Source organism: Pungitius pungitius, chromosome 12, assembly GCF_949316345.1.
Source record: "Pungitius pungitius chromosome 12, fPunPun2.1, whole genome shotgun sequence".
NCBI lineage: Eukaryota > Metazoa > Chordata > Actinopteri > Perciformes > Gasterosteidae > Pungitius > Pungitius pungitius.
Genome location: NC_084911.1, coordinates 7,100,291 through 7,115,834, shown reverse-complemented (window position 1 = coordinate 7,115,834; position 15,544 = coordinate 7,100,291). Strand labels below are relative to the sequence as shown.

Sequence of the window (15,544 nt, the reverse complement as noted above, 5' to 3'; positions counted from 1 at the left end):
TATTAATGTCTGTTTCTGACAGATGCAGATAAAACAAACTGCATGTTCGTTTTATCATGTTTTCCTAAAAGTTACTGTATTCTGCTCCTCTATATATAATTTGGGCGAATCGAATATTAGATTTCATTATACCAATATTATTATTCAATAGAAAAAAACTGTAGTTTGAAATGTTATTCCTATGTTGGCAAACATTTTTCATATTTTACATCTTGCTAAAAGGGGTCAAAAGCTTATAGGACAGAATGTTTGTTGGGGGGTCAGCCGGATTATATCTCCAAACTTGTAAAGCAGGTTCTTCAGTCTCACAACAGCTTTTGTGCAGCACCTCTGTCTGTCTACGTGAGTGTGTGTATCGGAAAGAGAGAGTGAGAGAAAGCGCTGAGTCACAATGTTGTTTTACGGTTGTGTTTATTGTCATAACTCTTACTTTCACCAGTGGACCATATGCTCAATGGTCAATGCTCAATCCACATATTTTTTATCTCCATCTGTGATTGATAGATACTTAACAAACATTTATTTAATCAGAATCTGGCAGCAATCTTAAGATTTGGTGAAGACGGGCCTTTTACTTTTAAAGTTATTGGTCTTTCCTTTTTAGGCCACACCCCCTACAACTTGATCAATTAAAAACCCAATGAGATATCAACAAGCTTTCAAAAACTTTAGATGACATTGAGCCAATGATCATTTTAGTATAGGTTTTGTAAAAATCGGAAAGTGTCTGGGAGGAGTTCGCAAAAACGTGTTTTTCACAAAATTCAAAATGGCGGACATAAAACGGTAGGCACATTTGCAAACCATGATTGACTTTTTTGTAGAGCACATCCAAGAGCACCTGTGTGCAAAGGTTCAAGTCAATTGGTAAAAGTGGAAAAAACTTCCCAATAGGGAGCACTTTTGGGGTTTTTACGGGGGCGCTGTAGAGCACTTTTTTTCATCCCCTAATTGCGCAACGTCAAGAATATCAGAATTTTTCTGCTCTCTAGTGGCCCCGTAATTGCTCCCTATGGGGACATTTTTTGATATATATATATATATATCAATGTCACGCGCAAGAGTTTGCTAGTGAAACGTGAGCGACTGAGGACAGAGCGATTTGTGGAGCCACACACTAATAAGCTACATATTAAGCTACATTGTGAACCTGTGTACCAGTTCATCAAAGCGGCGCGATCTTGGGAAGCGGCGTGATCTTGGACAAAAGAACATGTAGTCACGCAGGCAGGACGGTCTGTGCTGCTTTACATGGCTTAACTCAGGGGTGTCAAACTCATTTTAGGTTGGGCCGGATACTGCCAACTTTGATCGAACGCGGGCCACTACCGATTGACGCTGACGGCTGACGGGGGGTGGCGCTGCCAGGGGGGTGGGGGGGTGCTGGCGCCCCACGGTTCGCTTCTGTCAGGACGTATACACTCCAGTGGCGGACCGTTTACTCTGCGACCTCCTAAAACTGTCTCTGCTCTGCTCACTGAAGCAAAACAATACGTGGACAATAAAAATCTGAGCCAAGGGCAGCGAGTGTAGTCAACTACTGCTGTTAACACATCCCGTCGGACCAGGATTATTTATTTATATCCGTTAATGGACTTTTCTCCTCTTGTTACCCTGGTAACCCGCTGTCATTACAGACGGTTGCGTCGATTCTCACTGTGAAAATCAACCTACTTCCGGTTTAGCGGCTATATTTCGTATTTTCATTTTCTGGGAAAAACCACAAAAAAAAAATAACGGAGTAAAAAGTTGTTGGTATGGTTTTTTACGGTAAAAGGGACAATAAGGTACACAACAAAAGTTGACACAAGCTGTATGTAAAAGAAACTGTGAGGCGCGCATTCGCGGGCCTGCGAAAAACACGGAGAGTGCATTGTGGGATTTGTAGTATTATGGTGATGCGTGAGATATACCGGCGGGCCAGCTCTAATAGTAAATTGATTTGATAATGTGGGCCAAAGATAATCGACAAGTGGCTTAACTGATTCAATTTGAATTTACCAATATATATTGTCCTGGAGGAGAAGCGTATCTTACTAAATTAATTAATTAAGCAAAGCTCTCTTCACGTTAATCGCTGCTTGCAGCTTTAATTTGGTTTATTACATGAGCATATGGTTAGGTACATGCTGAGTTGATTAATATACATTCTGAAGTGCAATGTCGGTAGCTAACATTAGTTTGGAACATGGCCAATAGCTGCGCGCGACAAATATAGCAGGCCGTTTTACCGACTCTCATAGATAGATAGATAGCAATGAGTCGGCGGACCATCGGCGGTTCTCCAGAGGCAGTAGAAGCGACAGTATAGCGTAATCGCAAACACGTTTGCCGGCGCACCGCCAGCGGCAACCGCTTCTTTTCCCGGACGGCCAGCCGCCGTTCCGCCGCAGTTATAGCGAAGGCGGCTTCTCCGCGCCCCGCCGGAGGCGAACGCTATTTTGGAGCGATCTGTATATATATTTATACATATAAAAATTTATAGCATGCAGTTTATCTAGAATAATGATTGATCAAACCAGACAAATTTCCATTTCCATTTTAATTCCACATTTCAAAGTACAGTACTGTCATTGGGGTACTGTCAATGGGCTGGCTCCGCTCTGGCCACCCGGCCCCCGCGCACACACTGGTCTGATGCGTCACAACAACCGGGAGTTTTTCGCACGTCACTGACTTAGGAGGCCTTAACCTCCATGAATATTAATTGATTGTTCTATCTGACTTTATTGCAGCAATTTCTGACTGCAAAAGTGTCCTGTGTCTGCTATCCCCCAAAGTGTGTCTTGGATCAACCTCACTGACTACACCATCCCACTACAAGTCTCCTGGAATTCAAGAGAATCACAACAATCAATTTGCAGTCAAAGTTCTTCTCCCAGCTGGATCTGTACTCTGAAAACCTGATCCAGGTGTATGCCAAGAAAAGTGGAGTTCAAGGGAGAAAGATCAAGAGCATCATGGTACCCATAACCCAGGTATAATGACAATGGAAAAGTTAAAGAGAGGCTATTCTACTCGTAGAACTTTTGTATTTTGTTTACTTACTTGTTGCCTTTATTGGTCGTCTGCACTTGTTGCTAACACTCCTGGATCCCAAGGGTTCACATACTAATTTACACACTGATATTGCATGGTTACTCATTGTGATTAATAAGATGGTTGATTTAGATGGTGTTCCTAATGTTATTTTATCTGCATACTTAGACTTCTAGCATTGACGTCAGACGAGAATGCGTCCTCAAAGGTCTACGTGTTTACTTGAACGAAGATCCAGAGAAGCTGGTGAAGGAATACACGGTATGTTCATTTACCTTTATCTTTACTTGGGTAAGATCAAATACGATTAAGTTGGCCCAACTTAACTTCTTAGTGTTGTTTTCAACTATTTGAATATATATTTGAATATAGAATATTCTTTGAAAGCCCTAATGTGAATGAAGTTATTGATAGCTGTTTATACAGTAAAATAGTGCAATAAAAATGGCATGTAATGCACATAAGTGAAAAATGATTGCTTTTGTTAACTGTTTTGTCACAGAATATTGAAAGCAGTCAAACAGCTATGGCGGAGACAGTCTTTGCAATCCATGTGATTCGAAAAGAAGGAGCGGAGCCCAGTGATGACCCAGATGAAGTCGGAGTCATTCTGGAGGGGGTGGAAGGGCTGAGCGAGTTGGGAAATGTACCCTTTGCAGTGTCAATGTTGCTTGCGCTTGTGTATGCTCTCAACTTGAGCTACCCTCCAGAGCTCAAGTATACTTTTGAAGTTCTGCAGAAAATAATAATGGAACTAGACCCAAACAAACTATCCATAAAAGGACAAGCTCTCAAAATAAAGCTATCCCGTTAGACACATTATGATGGCTAAAGCAGATTAGACACTTCTGTGTGTGTTTATTATTTTCTGTATTCCTGCGTGTTCACCAGTGCATTAAGTAAGTAATCACAAGTCTTTAAGATGAATGTTGTGAATGTAAGAGGATAAGAGGGATGTTTGTACAAAGACAGTCTTCAGAGTTCAGGTCAAGACTGCACTAATAACCACTGTTAGCACTTTCAAAAATGTATTTTAATTGTGTATGTGTCATAGAGAGTTGAGAAAAGGTTTTGATATGTATGTTTATAAGAAAAGCTGCCACGAGTTTGTTCAGACAGGACATGCAAGATCATTTTGTTCTTGTTCTCTTTGATGGGTAACAGAAAGCTGAGAGGCTCAATGACGCTAACGAGGGAGTCAGAAACAATAACGTCTGATTGTGGCAAACTCATTGATGCTCACTCATCCACCAATATTACTTTGAGCTAAAAGTACAGAGGCAATGGATTTTAGTTTAATTTAAAATGACCGGAACTTGTTTATCTCTCAGCTCGAAAAAGAAATATATATCAATGTCAAGCGCAAGAGGTTGCTAGGCAACAAGAGCCACTGAGGAGAGAGCGATTTGTAGAGCCACAAACTATTAAGCTATATATTAGCTACATATTGAACCTGTGTACTAGTTCATCGAAGCGGCGCGATCTTGGACAAAAGAACATGTAGTCCCCCAGGCAGGACGGTCTGCGCAGGAAACACATGCAAAAAAAGAGCAAACAAGAAAGGCCCGGTAAAAAGAAGAGCAAAAACTTCCAGAGAGTTGGAGGCTGCAGACCAAGGATGCAATCAGGACCACATCGCCTGCAAAAAGCAGCGATAAAATCCGCCGCCCCCCGTACTGTAGACCCTCCTTCCCCGACTACGCCTCGATATCCTGTCCATGAAACACAAACAAGATTGGCGATAAGGCGCAGCCCTGGCGAAGGCCAACCCCCACCGGAAACGACTCCGACTTACTGCCGAACACCCGAACACAGCTCTCGCTTTGGGCGTACAGGGATTGGATGGCCCCAAGTAAGAACCCCCTCACCCCATACTCCTGCAGCATCTCCTACATTTTCTCCGGGGGGGACCTGGTCATACGCCTTCTCCAGATCCACAAAACACATGTAGAATGGATGAGCATAGAAGTAGTGTGATACCCCTGTAATTGGCACACACTCTCTGGTCCCCCTTTTTGAAGAGAGGTACCACCACCCCGGTCTGTCACTCTTTTGGGACTGTCTCAGACTTCCATGCAATGTTGAAGAGGCGTGACATCCAAGACAACCCTTCAACACCCATTGCTTTTAGCATCTCTGGATGAATCTCATCAATCCCCAGGGCTTTGCCACTGCGGAGTTGTTTGACTACCTTAGTGACCTCCACCAGGCAAATTGATGAAAATCCCTCCTCTGCCTCTACCAAAGAGGGCGTAGTAGTTCCTCAAAGTGTTCCTTCCACCGCCCGATAACCTCCTCAGTCGCGGTCAACAGGGTCCCATCCTTACTGTACACAGCTTGAATGGTTCCCTGTTTCCCCCTTCTGAGGTGCCGGATGGTCTTCCAGAAGCACTTTAGTGCCGACCGAAAGTCCTTCTCCATAGTTACCCCGAACTCCTCCCACACTCGCTGCTTTGCCTCCATCACGGCAGAGGCTGCTGCCCTTCGAGCCTGTTGGTAAACTGCCTCCGGAGACCCACCGGATATCATAGCCCGGAAGGCCTCCTTCTTTGCCTTGGTTGTCACCCCTTGATGCACCTAAGACCTTGAGGCCACAACTCACTGCCGCAGCTTCAGCAATGGAAGTTTTTAACATGCACCATTCTGGTTCAGTGTCCCCTACCTCCTACAGTTTGGCCCTGTCCTGTCTCTATTGATTGAAATTAATGGCAAGCATTAAAATGTGTATATTTTTAGTGTGTCACTAGTATAACTACATATAGTATTTAGCTCTGCACACAGTACAGTCTATGAACTATAAGAGGTTAATTTTTATTAACAAACCTTGTTAAAAGTAAATTACCTCTCATTACACAGAGTGCTGAGACTTGACCTCCTCATTTACATGGAGCTATGAATAAGAAGAGGAGGCCTGCAGGTGCATCCTGGGAAAGAAGGGGGGAGTAAAGAGGTGATGCTTCACTGATAGAGCATGAAACCTCAAGTTTCGTTTGCTCATTTTATTTAATATTCAAACATTTAATTGCAACTGAGTTATTCCACATTTAGTACAGTTCATCAACATGGTCCAACATTTTTTAATTTGTCAATTTGTCATTATGGTTGGTTTCCTTGTATAATGAAGCTATCAGTGCTTGTTGTATGATCCCGTTTTTAAAGTAATTCGTCCAAATACTAATTTGGGTAAAAAAATTAAATACAAACAAGTTGCATACAATGTTCTACAGTGTATAAATATTGTGTTAAATCATAAATGTAGACTATACAGCCATTATGATGTCCAGCAATTATTTAAACAAAGAGCAGTGGGATTAAAGTGCCAATAAAATGAAGTTTATGAGTTTAAGCTGCCACCTTGTGGTTTAAAAGTGTCTTTTCATGAAGAGGCGATGATGAAAACATTGTTTGGACATTTGAAGTTGGTCTTTTCTACACCATTCATGATCTTGTGACCATTCACTCCTCAATAAAACTATCCCAACTAATCATGTTAAAATTACCACAGTAACCAGGGCCGGCGCTAGCCATTTGGATGCCCTAAGCACAAATGCTTGGTGGTGCCCCCCCCAACCAACGAACCAACCAACCACTAACACCGCCAAAAGAATAACAACCATTTAGAATGTCTTAGTTAGGTTCTCTTTATTCCCCAAATAACTTCTAAACACAAATAATTTACATAAACAAACATGAAAAGAAATAAATGATTTAAAAGATAAAATTATGAATACCAAATACCACCACAGTTACTAAAAAAACTGATTTAGAACTGAAAATTGTAAACGCAGAAAGTATTCAAGTATATAACCGTGTAAGTAATAATGTGCACATTTCTTCAGTAAATAATATACATAAGTACAAATAATAATAATGAAGTGCAAATTTTAAAGTGCAAATAACCATACATAAGTACAAACTGCACAGTAGAATTTACTTTACTATCTGTATAAAAGAGACCATTCTGCTATCCAATAAGAACTATATTAAACATTTTCACTACCATTAGTTTGTTATTTATACTAGTAGCCTACTGTGATGATTTTGATCACGTCCCAGAGTCTTTGATGCCCCCCTAGGCACGTGGTGCCTCACCCCCAAACAACAGGACGTAACACTGCTGCACCATCAGACCACTCTATAAAAAATGGCAGATGCCACGACAGAGTCAAAGAAGGCCTTTAGGAGTGCTCCCTATCAAGGAGTATCAAGGAAGCAACCGACTCAAGGGCCAAATGAACAACATGTGATGAAGAGTCAAAAGGGAGATGGGATTATAGTGACAGTATATAAAGAGAGCTTTGTGTATCTCATGGCAAAAGTAGTTGACTGCACATTACAAAGCAAAAAGGAGATCTAAAAGATATAAATGTAAAGAGTGCATCAAGATATGTAAATATTCATAGGATAACTGGGATGGCTGTGCAGGAAGAGCTTATGAAACAGGAATTGTAAACAAAGAAACAAGGATTAGCCATGATGTTTATTCTGCAGTGGAATGCAACAAGTCTGTTAGCAAATGGACAAGAATTGACAGGATTTCTGAATGGTGTAGAATATAATCCATCCAATGTGTTGAAGAGACGTTGCTTAATCCAAACTTGGACTTTGCGATTCATGTGTGTGCATTCGAAGGAACAGAGAAGGGGGTAATGGAGGAGGATGTGCGACCTTTCTTAGGCATGGAATGTCTTATCGGGAAAACATCTAGAAAATGTAGTTGTTGATGCGTTTTAAAGAGGGGGGGAGTTTAGTTGTGGTGAATCTCTACAATCAGTACCTACGATTGGAATTAGAAGCATTAGAGGCAATTACATTACATGTCATTTAGCTTTCATCCAAAGGGTCAGATATTGTATAACCTGGGAAGCAGCTGGGGGCTGTGTGTCTTTCTCAGAGACACTTGCGGTTCCCAGTGCTCCCTCTCTACTCCAATAAAGGGATTAGACAGAAGAAGGGTCATTTGGTGTGGTGATTTTAATGCACATAGTACACTCTGAGGAGAGGAACTGATTGATTGGAATGGATTGATAGTGGAGGATGTGATTGACTCGTTGGGACTGGTTTGCCTAAATGACGCAGCGTAATGAGAGGTTGGCATCATGAGGTGAGGCGTGGGTGCAAAAACATAAAGACAAAAACCAATGATTAAAAAACTTAAAGTCTTGTATTCATAAAAAAAAACTTAAATCAGACAAAAAACGTAGCTACAATAATGAACATGTATCTCTTAGTTTAAATCCTCGTTCCTCCTCTGTAACGTGACGTCAACCTCTCCCTTTCTTCTCCTGACTCGGTCCTTTTTCTGCTCTTCAAACACACCAGCTCTCCTCCGGGCAATCAGTGTCATCCTTCCACCTGGGAAGCAACCCCCGACTGCCTTGCTGACTGTGGGATTTGTAGTTTACCTCCCAAGCTGCCCTGATGGCGTGTAGTCCCTGCTGCAACCACCGGGTGGGGATGTACCTCCCGGTGATGACCAACCCTCTCATGACGTCACAGCAGGTAATGAGTCAAGTTTAGAGCTGACAATGGCGTCACGGTCATTGGCAGGTATTTGTGGGTGGGTGGTATGGAAGCAGTCTGTTGTTGGAAGTGATCATTACCCTATTTTCTGTAGAGTATGAGGTGGAAGTAGGGAGGGATCAGAAGGATCAGCAGAAAGGTCGGTAAATTAGAATCAGTGGGATAAATTTAGAGAAATTAGGAAATCAAGGGTTAAAGATGTAGGAAACAGGATATAAAAATATTAAAGGGAAATGGGAGAGAAGCAATAATTGGAGCTGCCAATCAGACAATGATAAAGAAAGAAGAAATGATAAAGAAAGTTAGTTCCATGGTGGAATGAGTGCAGTGAGGCGATAAAGACATGGAAAAAAAGGATTTTTAGACATTAAAAAACACCCTCAATTTTAAAAATGATCTGGATCTCTGTCTTTTTCCATCCCAATGATGCATATCTTGAGATATGAGAGTATTTATTTGAATGAAATACAGAGCATACAGATCTGAGATAATGGAGAATAAATGTTGGCATTCTTTAGACAGGTATTGTGATCATACTAATGCAGTCAAAGTCATCAGCTGCATAACATTATGACCTTAATTTGCTCCTCATCCTCCTTATTGTGTCCCCTCACATTAAGACTCATGTTGGCCCTCTGCTGTTTGTTTGCAAAAGATCAGAAAAAGTCTTCTAAGATTGAGAAGCACCAATTTTCTCTCAAGCTTTAAAGTAAAATATTTGCATTTCCAAAATACTACTGCCACTAGGAATATATTTATTTAAGAATTTAAATGATCGATTCAGAAAATTGAATAAGATTTCTCAAGTACATACACATTCCTTGGATGAAACATATATATATTTTTTACTTTCAGGTGTTCAGGAGGTCAGGTGTTGTTACTCTTTAGAATGCACATTAGAGAGCAGCACTGGATCGCTGATGAAAAGACACAAAGGGAACTGTTACTGATTTACATCGCTTAAAAAAAGGAAACGCACACTTGAAAAAGAGAACAGTAACACTAGATTTCAGTGGAAGTTACCGCTCATTTTTTGAACTCTCATTCTAATCTTCAGGATGCACCTGCAGGCCTCCTGTCTTTATTTAACCTTTATGTAAATGAAGAGGTTAAGTCTCAGTTCTCTGTAATCCTGCACATGACTGGAAGCACTGATGTATGATATGTGTTTTGTACATGTGAGAAAAGCCATCTTTTGCAAGGCGACTCTTACAACATGTTTCCTCTAAACTACTACACAATTAGATGTATGAAATGAATTGAACTAATTGGAACTGTATAGCTACAAAAATGCAGGTAATATTTCTAGATTACACTTTTTTGCAGATGTGTTTAGAGAAATAACGTGCACTGATAATAATGCTGACGGCACATTTGTCAGAAACCATGCAGACTGAAGCTAAGCTCCTCCCCCTGTGAGCCACTCCCAGCTTCAGTGTTGTATTAAATGTGCCCCCCAGCACCTCCTCTCCTCATCCTCCAAAGCCTCTAATGTGGCAGCAGTCAGGTCTCTTTCCAAGTCACAAGGCCATTCTCATCACACACTGACACCATGCTGGGGACCCTCTGCACTCTCATCACTGCTCTCACATGTGAGGAGGCTGACTTCCTGCAGCTTGGACTTCATGTTGGACTCATCAGTGTGTGTGTTTCTCTTGACTCCATGTCGTCTTGTTGTTTCCAGGTGTGAGTGGTGTGACGCTGGTGACACAGAAGCCTGTTGTAGCCGTGATGAGAGGACAGACAGTCTCCATAGACTGTAACCTCGGGACTGTTACTGATGGAGCTCGCTGGTATAAACAGATTCCAGGAGGAGTTCCTCAGTTTTTATTAAATTCCTATCACGGGTGGAGCTCTCCAAGATATGGCACTGGTTTCTCATCTCCAAAGTTCACATCTACTCATCAGTCAACTTCAGATTATCGTTTGACCATAAAGGACATCGAGGACAGAGACTCAGCCGTCTATCACTGTGCAACATGGGACGACTCAGTAAAAGAGTGGGTATCACAGTGATTTACACTGTGACAAAAACCTCTTCACTGAGTACTTCTGCTTTTTGAGACTCTGATACAGTGAACTGAACATGAGTGAGTCCATCAGACAATATTTTCTGTAAGCTATTTTGATAGTAATTTGCTACAAAATCCATTCATTAAATTGTGATACAAACTCCCAATTGATAATTAGTGGTAGTTATTCATAGTATGCCATGTTGTAGTGCAAATGACTTAAACACAAGGTCATGATTTATCACACTGTCCTATAATGACTATCAAATGTCAATAATCAATAACTCTTACTAAGGTGACACATGAAAATCAAAGTGAACACTGTACCAGTTTATGATCTTAGCTGATCACCATGAGTCCTTCAGGGTTCAGTTATTCAATTATCCAAATGTTCAGGTTGGAGTCATCCTTCATGACAATAAAGATGTTCATAACTTTTATACAGATTTCATTTCTTTTCTTTCAAAGAAAAACTACATGTCTTGGTAAAATTATATGTTCTTCAATAAAAAAAACAAATTGAAATCATTGTATATTGTCATTTGTTTGTCCAACGAGGACAAACAAATGACAATAACCTTCACTCACGTTAGAAATCTTGTTGTTTCAATCGACTTCATCAAACTTCAGCGGCCACATCAACACAATAATTGAATTAGTTTCATAACCTACAACAACAGACAATAATTAGACATCTCATTGTATGTAAAAGTATGGAAAAAAGTGTTTAGTTCAGTTATTCACAACCTGAAGAGTCACATCAACACAGAACTATGAACCGACTGATTCGAAACACAAAGATTTAATGAAGTGATTCAATAACTGGATAAAATACTCAAATGACATTAGCAGACTTGTAAAACAACATAAACTTTTTGATCAACAGAATCAAAGTGTTTGATGTGACTCACACTCGATGTCTATTTGTGTGTAACAAGTGAATCAAGTGTTTAAGCTCCTCCTCACTGTCTTTATAAGCCTCAGTGTTTCTTCTCCTCACACTCCCGCCCTGCTCACCTCTCAGCTGGACTGTAAGGAACGTTTACAGCACACTGACAACATGCTGGGGATCCTCTGCACTCTGGTCACTGCTCTCACATGTAAGATATCCTTCTCCTTCATTTCATGCTCCATGTTTTCATGCAGAAACCTTTCCCCTGACTTTTCTCTGTGTGCTGGCAGATGTTGATGCAGCGATAGTGCTGACTCAGACGCCTGCTGTCCACACAGTTCCTCCAGGACAACAGGTTGTCCTCAACTGCAACATTCAGAGATATGATGGAAATTATGTGTCATGGTATAAACAGGTTCCTGGTGAAGCTCCTCAGTATGTTCTCAGATTTTACCATGGGGCCAGTTCTCTCTACTTTGGATCAGGATTCTCATTAGAACGGTTCAACTCTAAATCCTCTTCAGACATAGAATACGAGTTCATCATAAAGCTTTCAGAGACAGGAGACTCTGCTCAGTATTACTGTCAGACATGGGATGACTCTGCTAGTGAAGCTGTATCACAGTGGTTCACACTGTGACAAAAACCTCCGTCAGAGACCTACTGAAGATTTATTGATTCTCAGCTAAATCAGACACATCAAACAAGGGAAACTGCTTCAAAACATTGAAGGACAACAAATCAATTCTTCTAAAGAGACAATTCAGTGTGGAGCAAATCAAAGTGATGAAGTTAGTGAGATGTTGACAATGAAAGTTGGTGTCAACAGGATCTTTCAGTTCCACTCCGTCATTAGAGCGAGTCGAGAGGTTTTTGTACAGCCATGTGTACCAACTGAATCACTGTGGTATTCGGACAAGGAACCAAGCTGATGGTGACAAGTAAGTACTTTAAATCTCTTCTTAAGACTAAAGGGATTCTTTGGTTCCTACTTCATTTTGACAGAGAATCATGTAATATGTTAGTATTTTACATATTGTTTTTTTTTCAAGATATTTAACATTTTGGACTTTGGTTCATCTACTTTGAAACCAAGCTGTTTTTTAGCAGACAATTGTACTGTTTCAACAAGTTTTAACATATTAAATTCTGCTGTTTATTGAAAACTAACATTTAAAATTGTATACTTTACAGTATACTAAATTATCAACGTTAAAGTACAGAGCTTGTGTTGATAAACTACTTATCTCTTAAAATGAAAGGCACGTCTTTAATTTTCCTTCATTTGTTAGTTTTAACACCATTGCTTAATTTCTTGGTTTTTAAAATGTAGTTTTGCTTTGATAGTAAGATACAATTCGAAAGTCAGTTCTGTTTGACTGTATTCTCACAGCAACAAACGAGATTATATTATAAATGACAGCCTTTTGTAACACAAAGTACAATTGTATTGAACATGAACAACATAGAACAGTTGTTGTATTATCTAGATTGTGAATAATATACTTTGTTTTAAACTGATGGTTTCTCAATGCTTGTTTGTGTGAAATGCTTCATTAGTTTAGTGCTGATTATCTTCTCAACTTACTAACAGATGTCTTTTGCCGCCATGATTTGTATTAATAACTCCACTTCCCTTCATCTAAAGAAAGCCTTTTGTGTATCTCAGGCTCCAGCCTCCCTGCTCCCGTCCTCACTGTCTTTCCTCCGTCCAGTGCTGAGCTGCAGTCCAACAAAGCCTCTTTGGTCTGTCTGTCCAGTCAGTCTGGGCCTTTTGCAGATGTGACCTGGATGTCTGGAGGGAGTCCAGTGGTCACTGGGATCTCTACCAGCACCGCTGTTAAGCAACCTGATCACACTTTCCACATCAGCAGCTATCTGGCCATCCAGGCGTCAGACTGGAACATGGATAAGGTTTACACATGTAAAGTGTCTTTGGGCTCCCAGACTGCACAGAAAAGCATCAAGAAGTCTGACTGCCTCACTGAACAACAGTAGAGGAGCACAAGGACCATTTAACATCTGCTTCTTCCCTCTTTGTGCTGTTTGTTCATCACAAGCGTTACATGTTACAACATGTGTCTCCACGCTTGTAACACATGTTGTTGACGCTTAGGTAGAGGTGTTGTATCCGCTTTGCAGACGCAAAATGTAGTAAAAGGTTTTGAATAAAAAGCATTTTGTAAAACAATACATTTCTTGGCTCTTCATCACTGACAGTTCAAGAAAAAGCAGATTTGTAGATAACCTTTTGTCTCAATTACTCAAGTTGTAGCTTTATTAAGAACGTTTTGTCCAAACTTGGTTCTACTCTGTAAAAGTAAATTAAGAAAAACTAGTTTTATTGCTGGTTAATCTGCTTGCAGTCTTGAAACCAAGTTGTCATCCTCTGTCAGTCATTTACCTCTCTATTCATCCCTCTCTAACTTCCCAGAACGCATCTGTCTCCTCTCCTTACACTAATTATTCTTTGACCTAAACTAAACTTCATGATCTCATCCTTAAAATATATCAGTTAACGTGAGGTATGACATACTATAATGACATTTTAGTCAGTGGATTTTTTTGAAGAAGAATTCTTTAATTGTTTTGAAATACACACTTTTATTGTTAAATATCAAGTTTACAGTAAAGCTAAAGTGTTTTCCACAAACGAACATCAGACGTTTATCATTTCTAAAATGTTTAAAAAGCACTAGCAGGAAAGATAAATCGAATCATCTTGTTTGTGCTGCAGCCAGACATTTTCATATTGAGGATTTCATTTAACATAAATAAACATCACATATTGATTTTGAAATATTGGTATCTGTAGGAAATAATTAAAAACATCTGGCCTAGTAAGTAAGTATATATAAAAATTTCATTTGACTTTTGTGGCACCTGCAACTAACGTCAACGTGTGGGGATGACGGAGTAACTAAGAAAAAACATACTTTAAAAAAATAAATGTGTCTTAAAACAACAAAGACGAAAGCTGAGAAGTTTAATTGGAGAAGAGACGATGGAGCTCATAAAGACACTGAGAAGAGAAGAGAGGGAGGAGATTAAACACCTTTTTAAATCAATAATAAATGATAGGATTTACCTGTATGTGTTTCTTGCATCAAATTCAAAAACTATTCTTATATTGCATGTATAAATATTAAATATATTATGAATAACTATTATTAAGAATTTTAAATTTTGTGTAGAAATTCAAAAAATGGATTTAGAAATTTGAAAATATCTGGTAAGATACAGAAATTGACTGATGGCTTCACTCAAGTGTAATCTGTATAAACGTTATAAGCATCGTTATTGTCATTAAGGATGACTCCAACTCCAACATTTGGATAATTGTGGTCCAAGAACTGAACCCTGAGGGACTCATGGTGATCAGCTGATCATAAGCTGGTACAGTGTTTACTTTACGAGACATTAATATATAATGTTAACTGTTATTTTCAGCACAGTGTGATCTATCATGACTTGTGTTTAAGTAATTTAAATCCACATGTGACCTTATCTTCTTTTACATGTTTAAATTAATTTGCCACAATGTAAGATTTGAGAATTTGTGTGGAAAAATTAGGTTAGAAGTTTGATAAAAAGCAATATAAGTAAGAGACATTGACTGATGGCTTCACTCAAAATGAGTGAGTCTCAAAAAGCAGAAGTACTCAGTGAAGAGGTTTTTGTCACAGTGTGAATCACCGTGATACGCCCTCTTCAACAGAGACGTCCCAAGTTTGACAGTGATAGACGGCTGAGTCTCCCTCCTCGATGTCCTTTATGGTCAAACGATAATCTGAAGTTGACTGATGAGTAGATGTGAACTTTGGAGATGAGAAACCAGTGCCGTGTTTTGTATCTCTCCATCTGTGAAACGCATGTATTACAAACTGAGGAACTCCTCCTGGAATCTGTTTATACCAGCGAGCACCGCTTCCAGTAACAGTCCCGAGGTTACAGTCTATGGAGACTGTCTGTCCTCTCATCACGGCTACAACAGGCTTCTGTGTCACCAGCGTCACACCACTCACACCTGGAAACAACAAGACGACATGGAGTCAAGAGAAACACACACACTGATGAG

The 15,544-nt window shown here is 39.9% G+C and overlaps 1 protein-coding gene and 1 gene segment (V, D, J or C); both read left to right on the top strand.

The window, feature by feature from the left end:
• Positions 1-10,072: 10,072 nt before the first annotated feature.
• LOC119220903 (immunoglobulin lambda-1 light chain-like) lies at positions 10,073-13,660 on the top strand. Its single transcript, XM_062566314.1, has 4 exons — positions 10,073-10,154; positions 10,247-10,570; positions 12,378-12,407; positions 13,136-13,660. The coding sequence occupies exons 1-4, from the start codon at positions 10,115-10,117 to the stop codon at positions 13,462-13,464; spliced, it is 723 nt and encodes a 240-aa protein (XP_062422298.1). The 5' UTR covers positions 10,073-10,114; the 3' UTR covers positions 13,465-13,660.
• On the top strand, positions 11,498-12,393 carry LOC134133025 (probable non-functional immunoglobulin kappa variable 6D-41). The segment is given in 2 exon segments: positions 11,498-11,674; positions 11,757-12,393. Coding segments are annotated over 2 exon segments (390 nt in total).
• Positions 13,661-15,544: the final 1,884 nt, after the last annotated feature.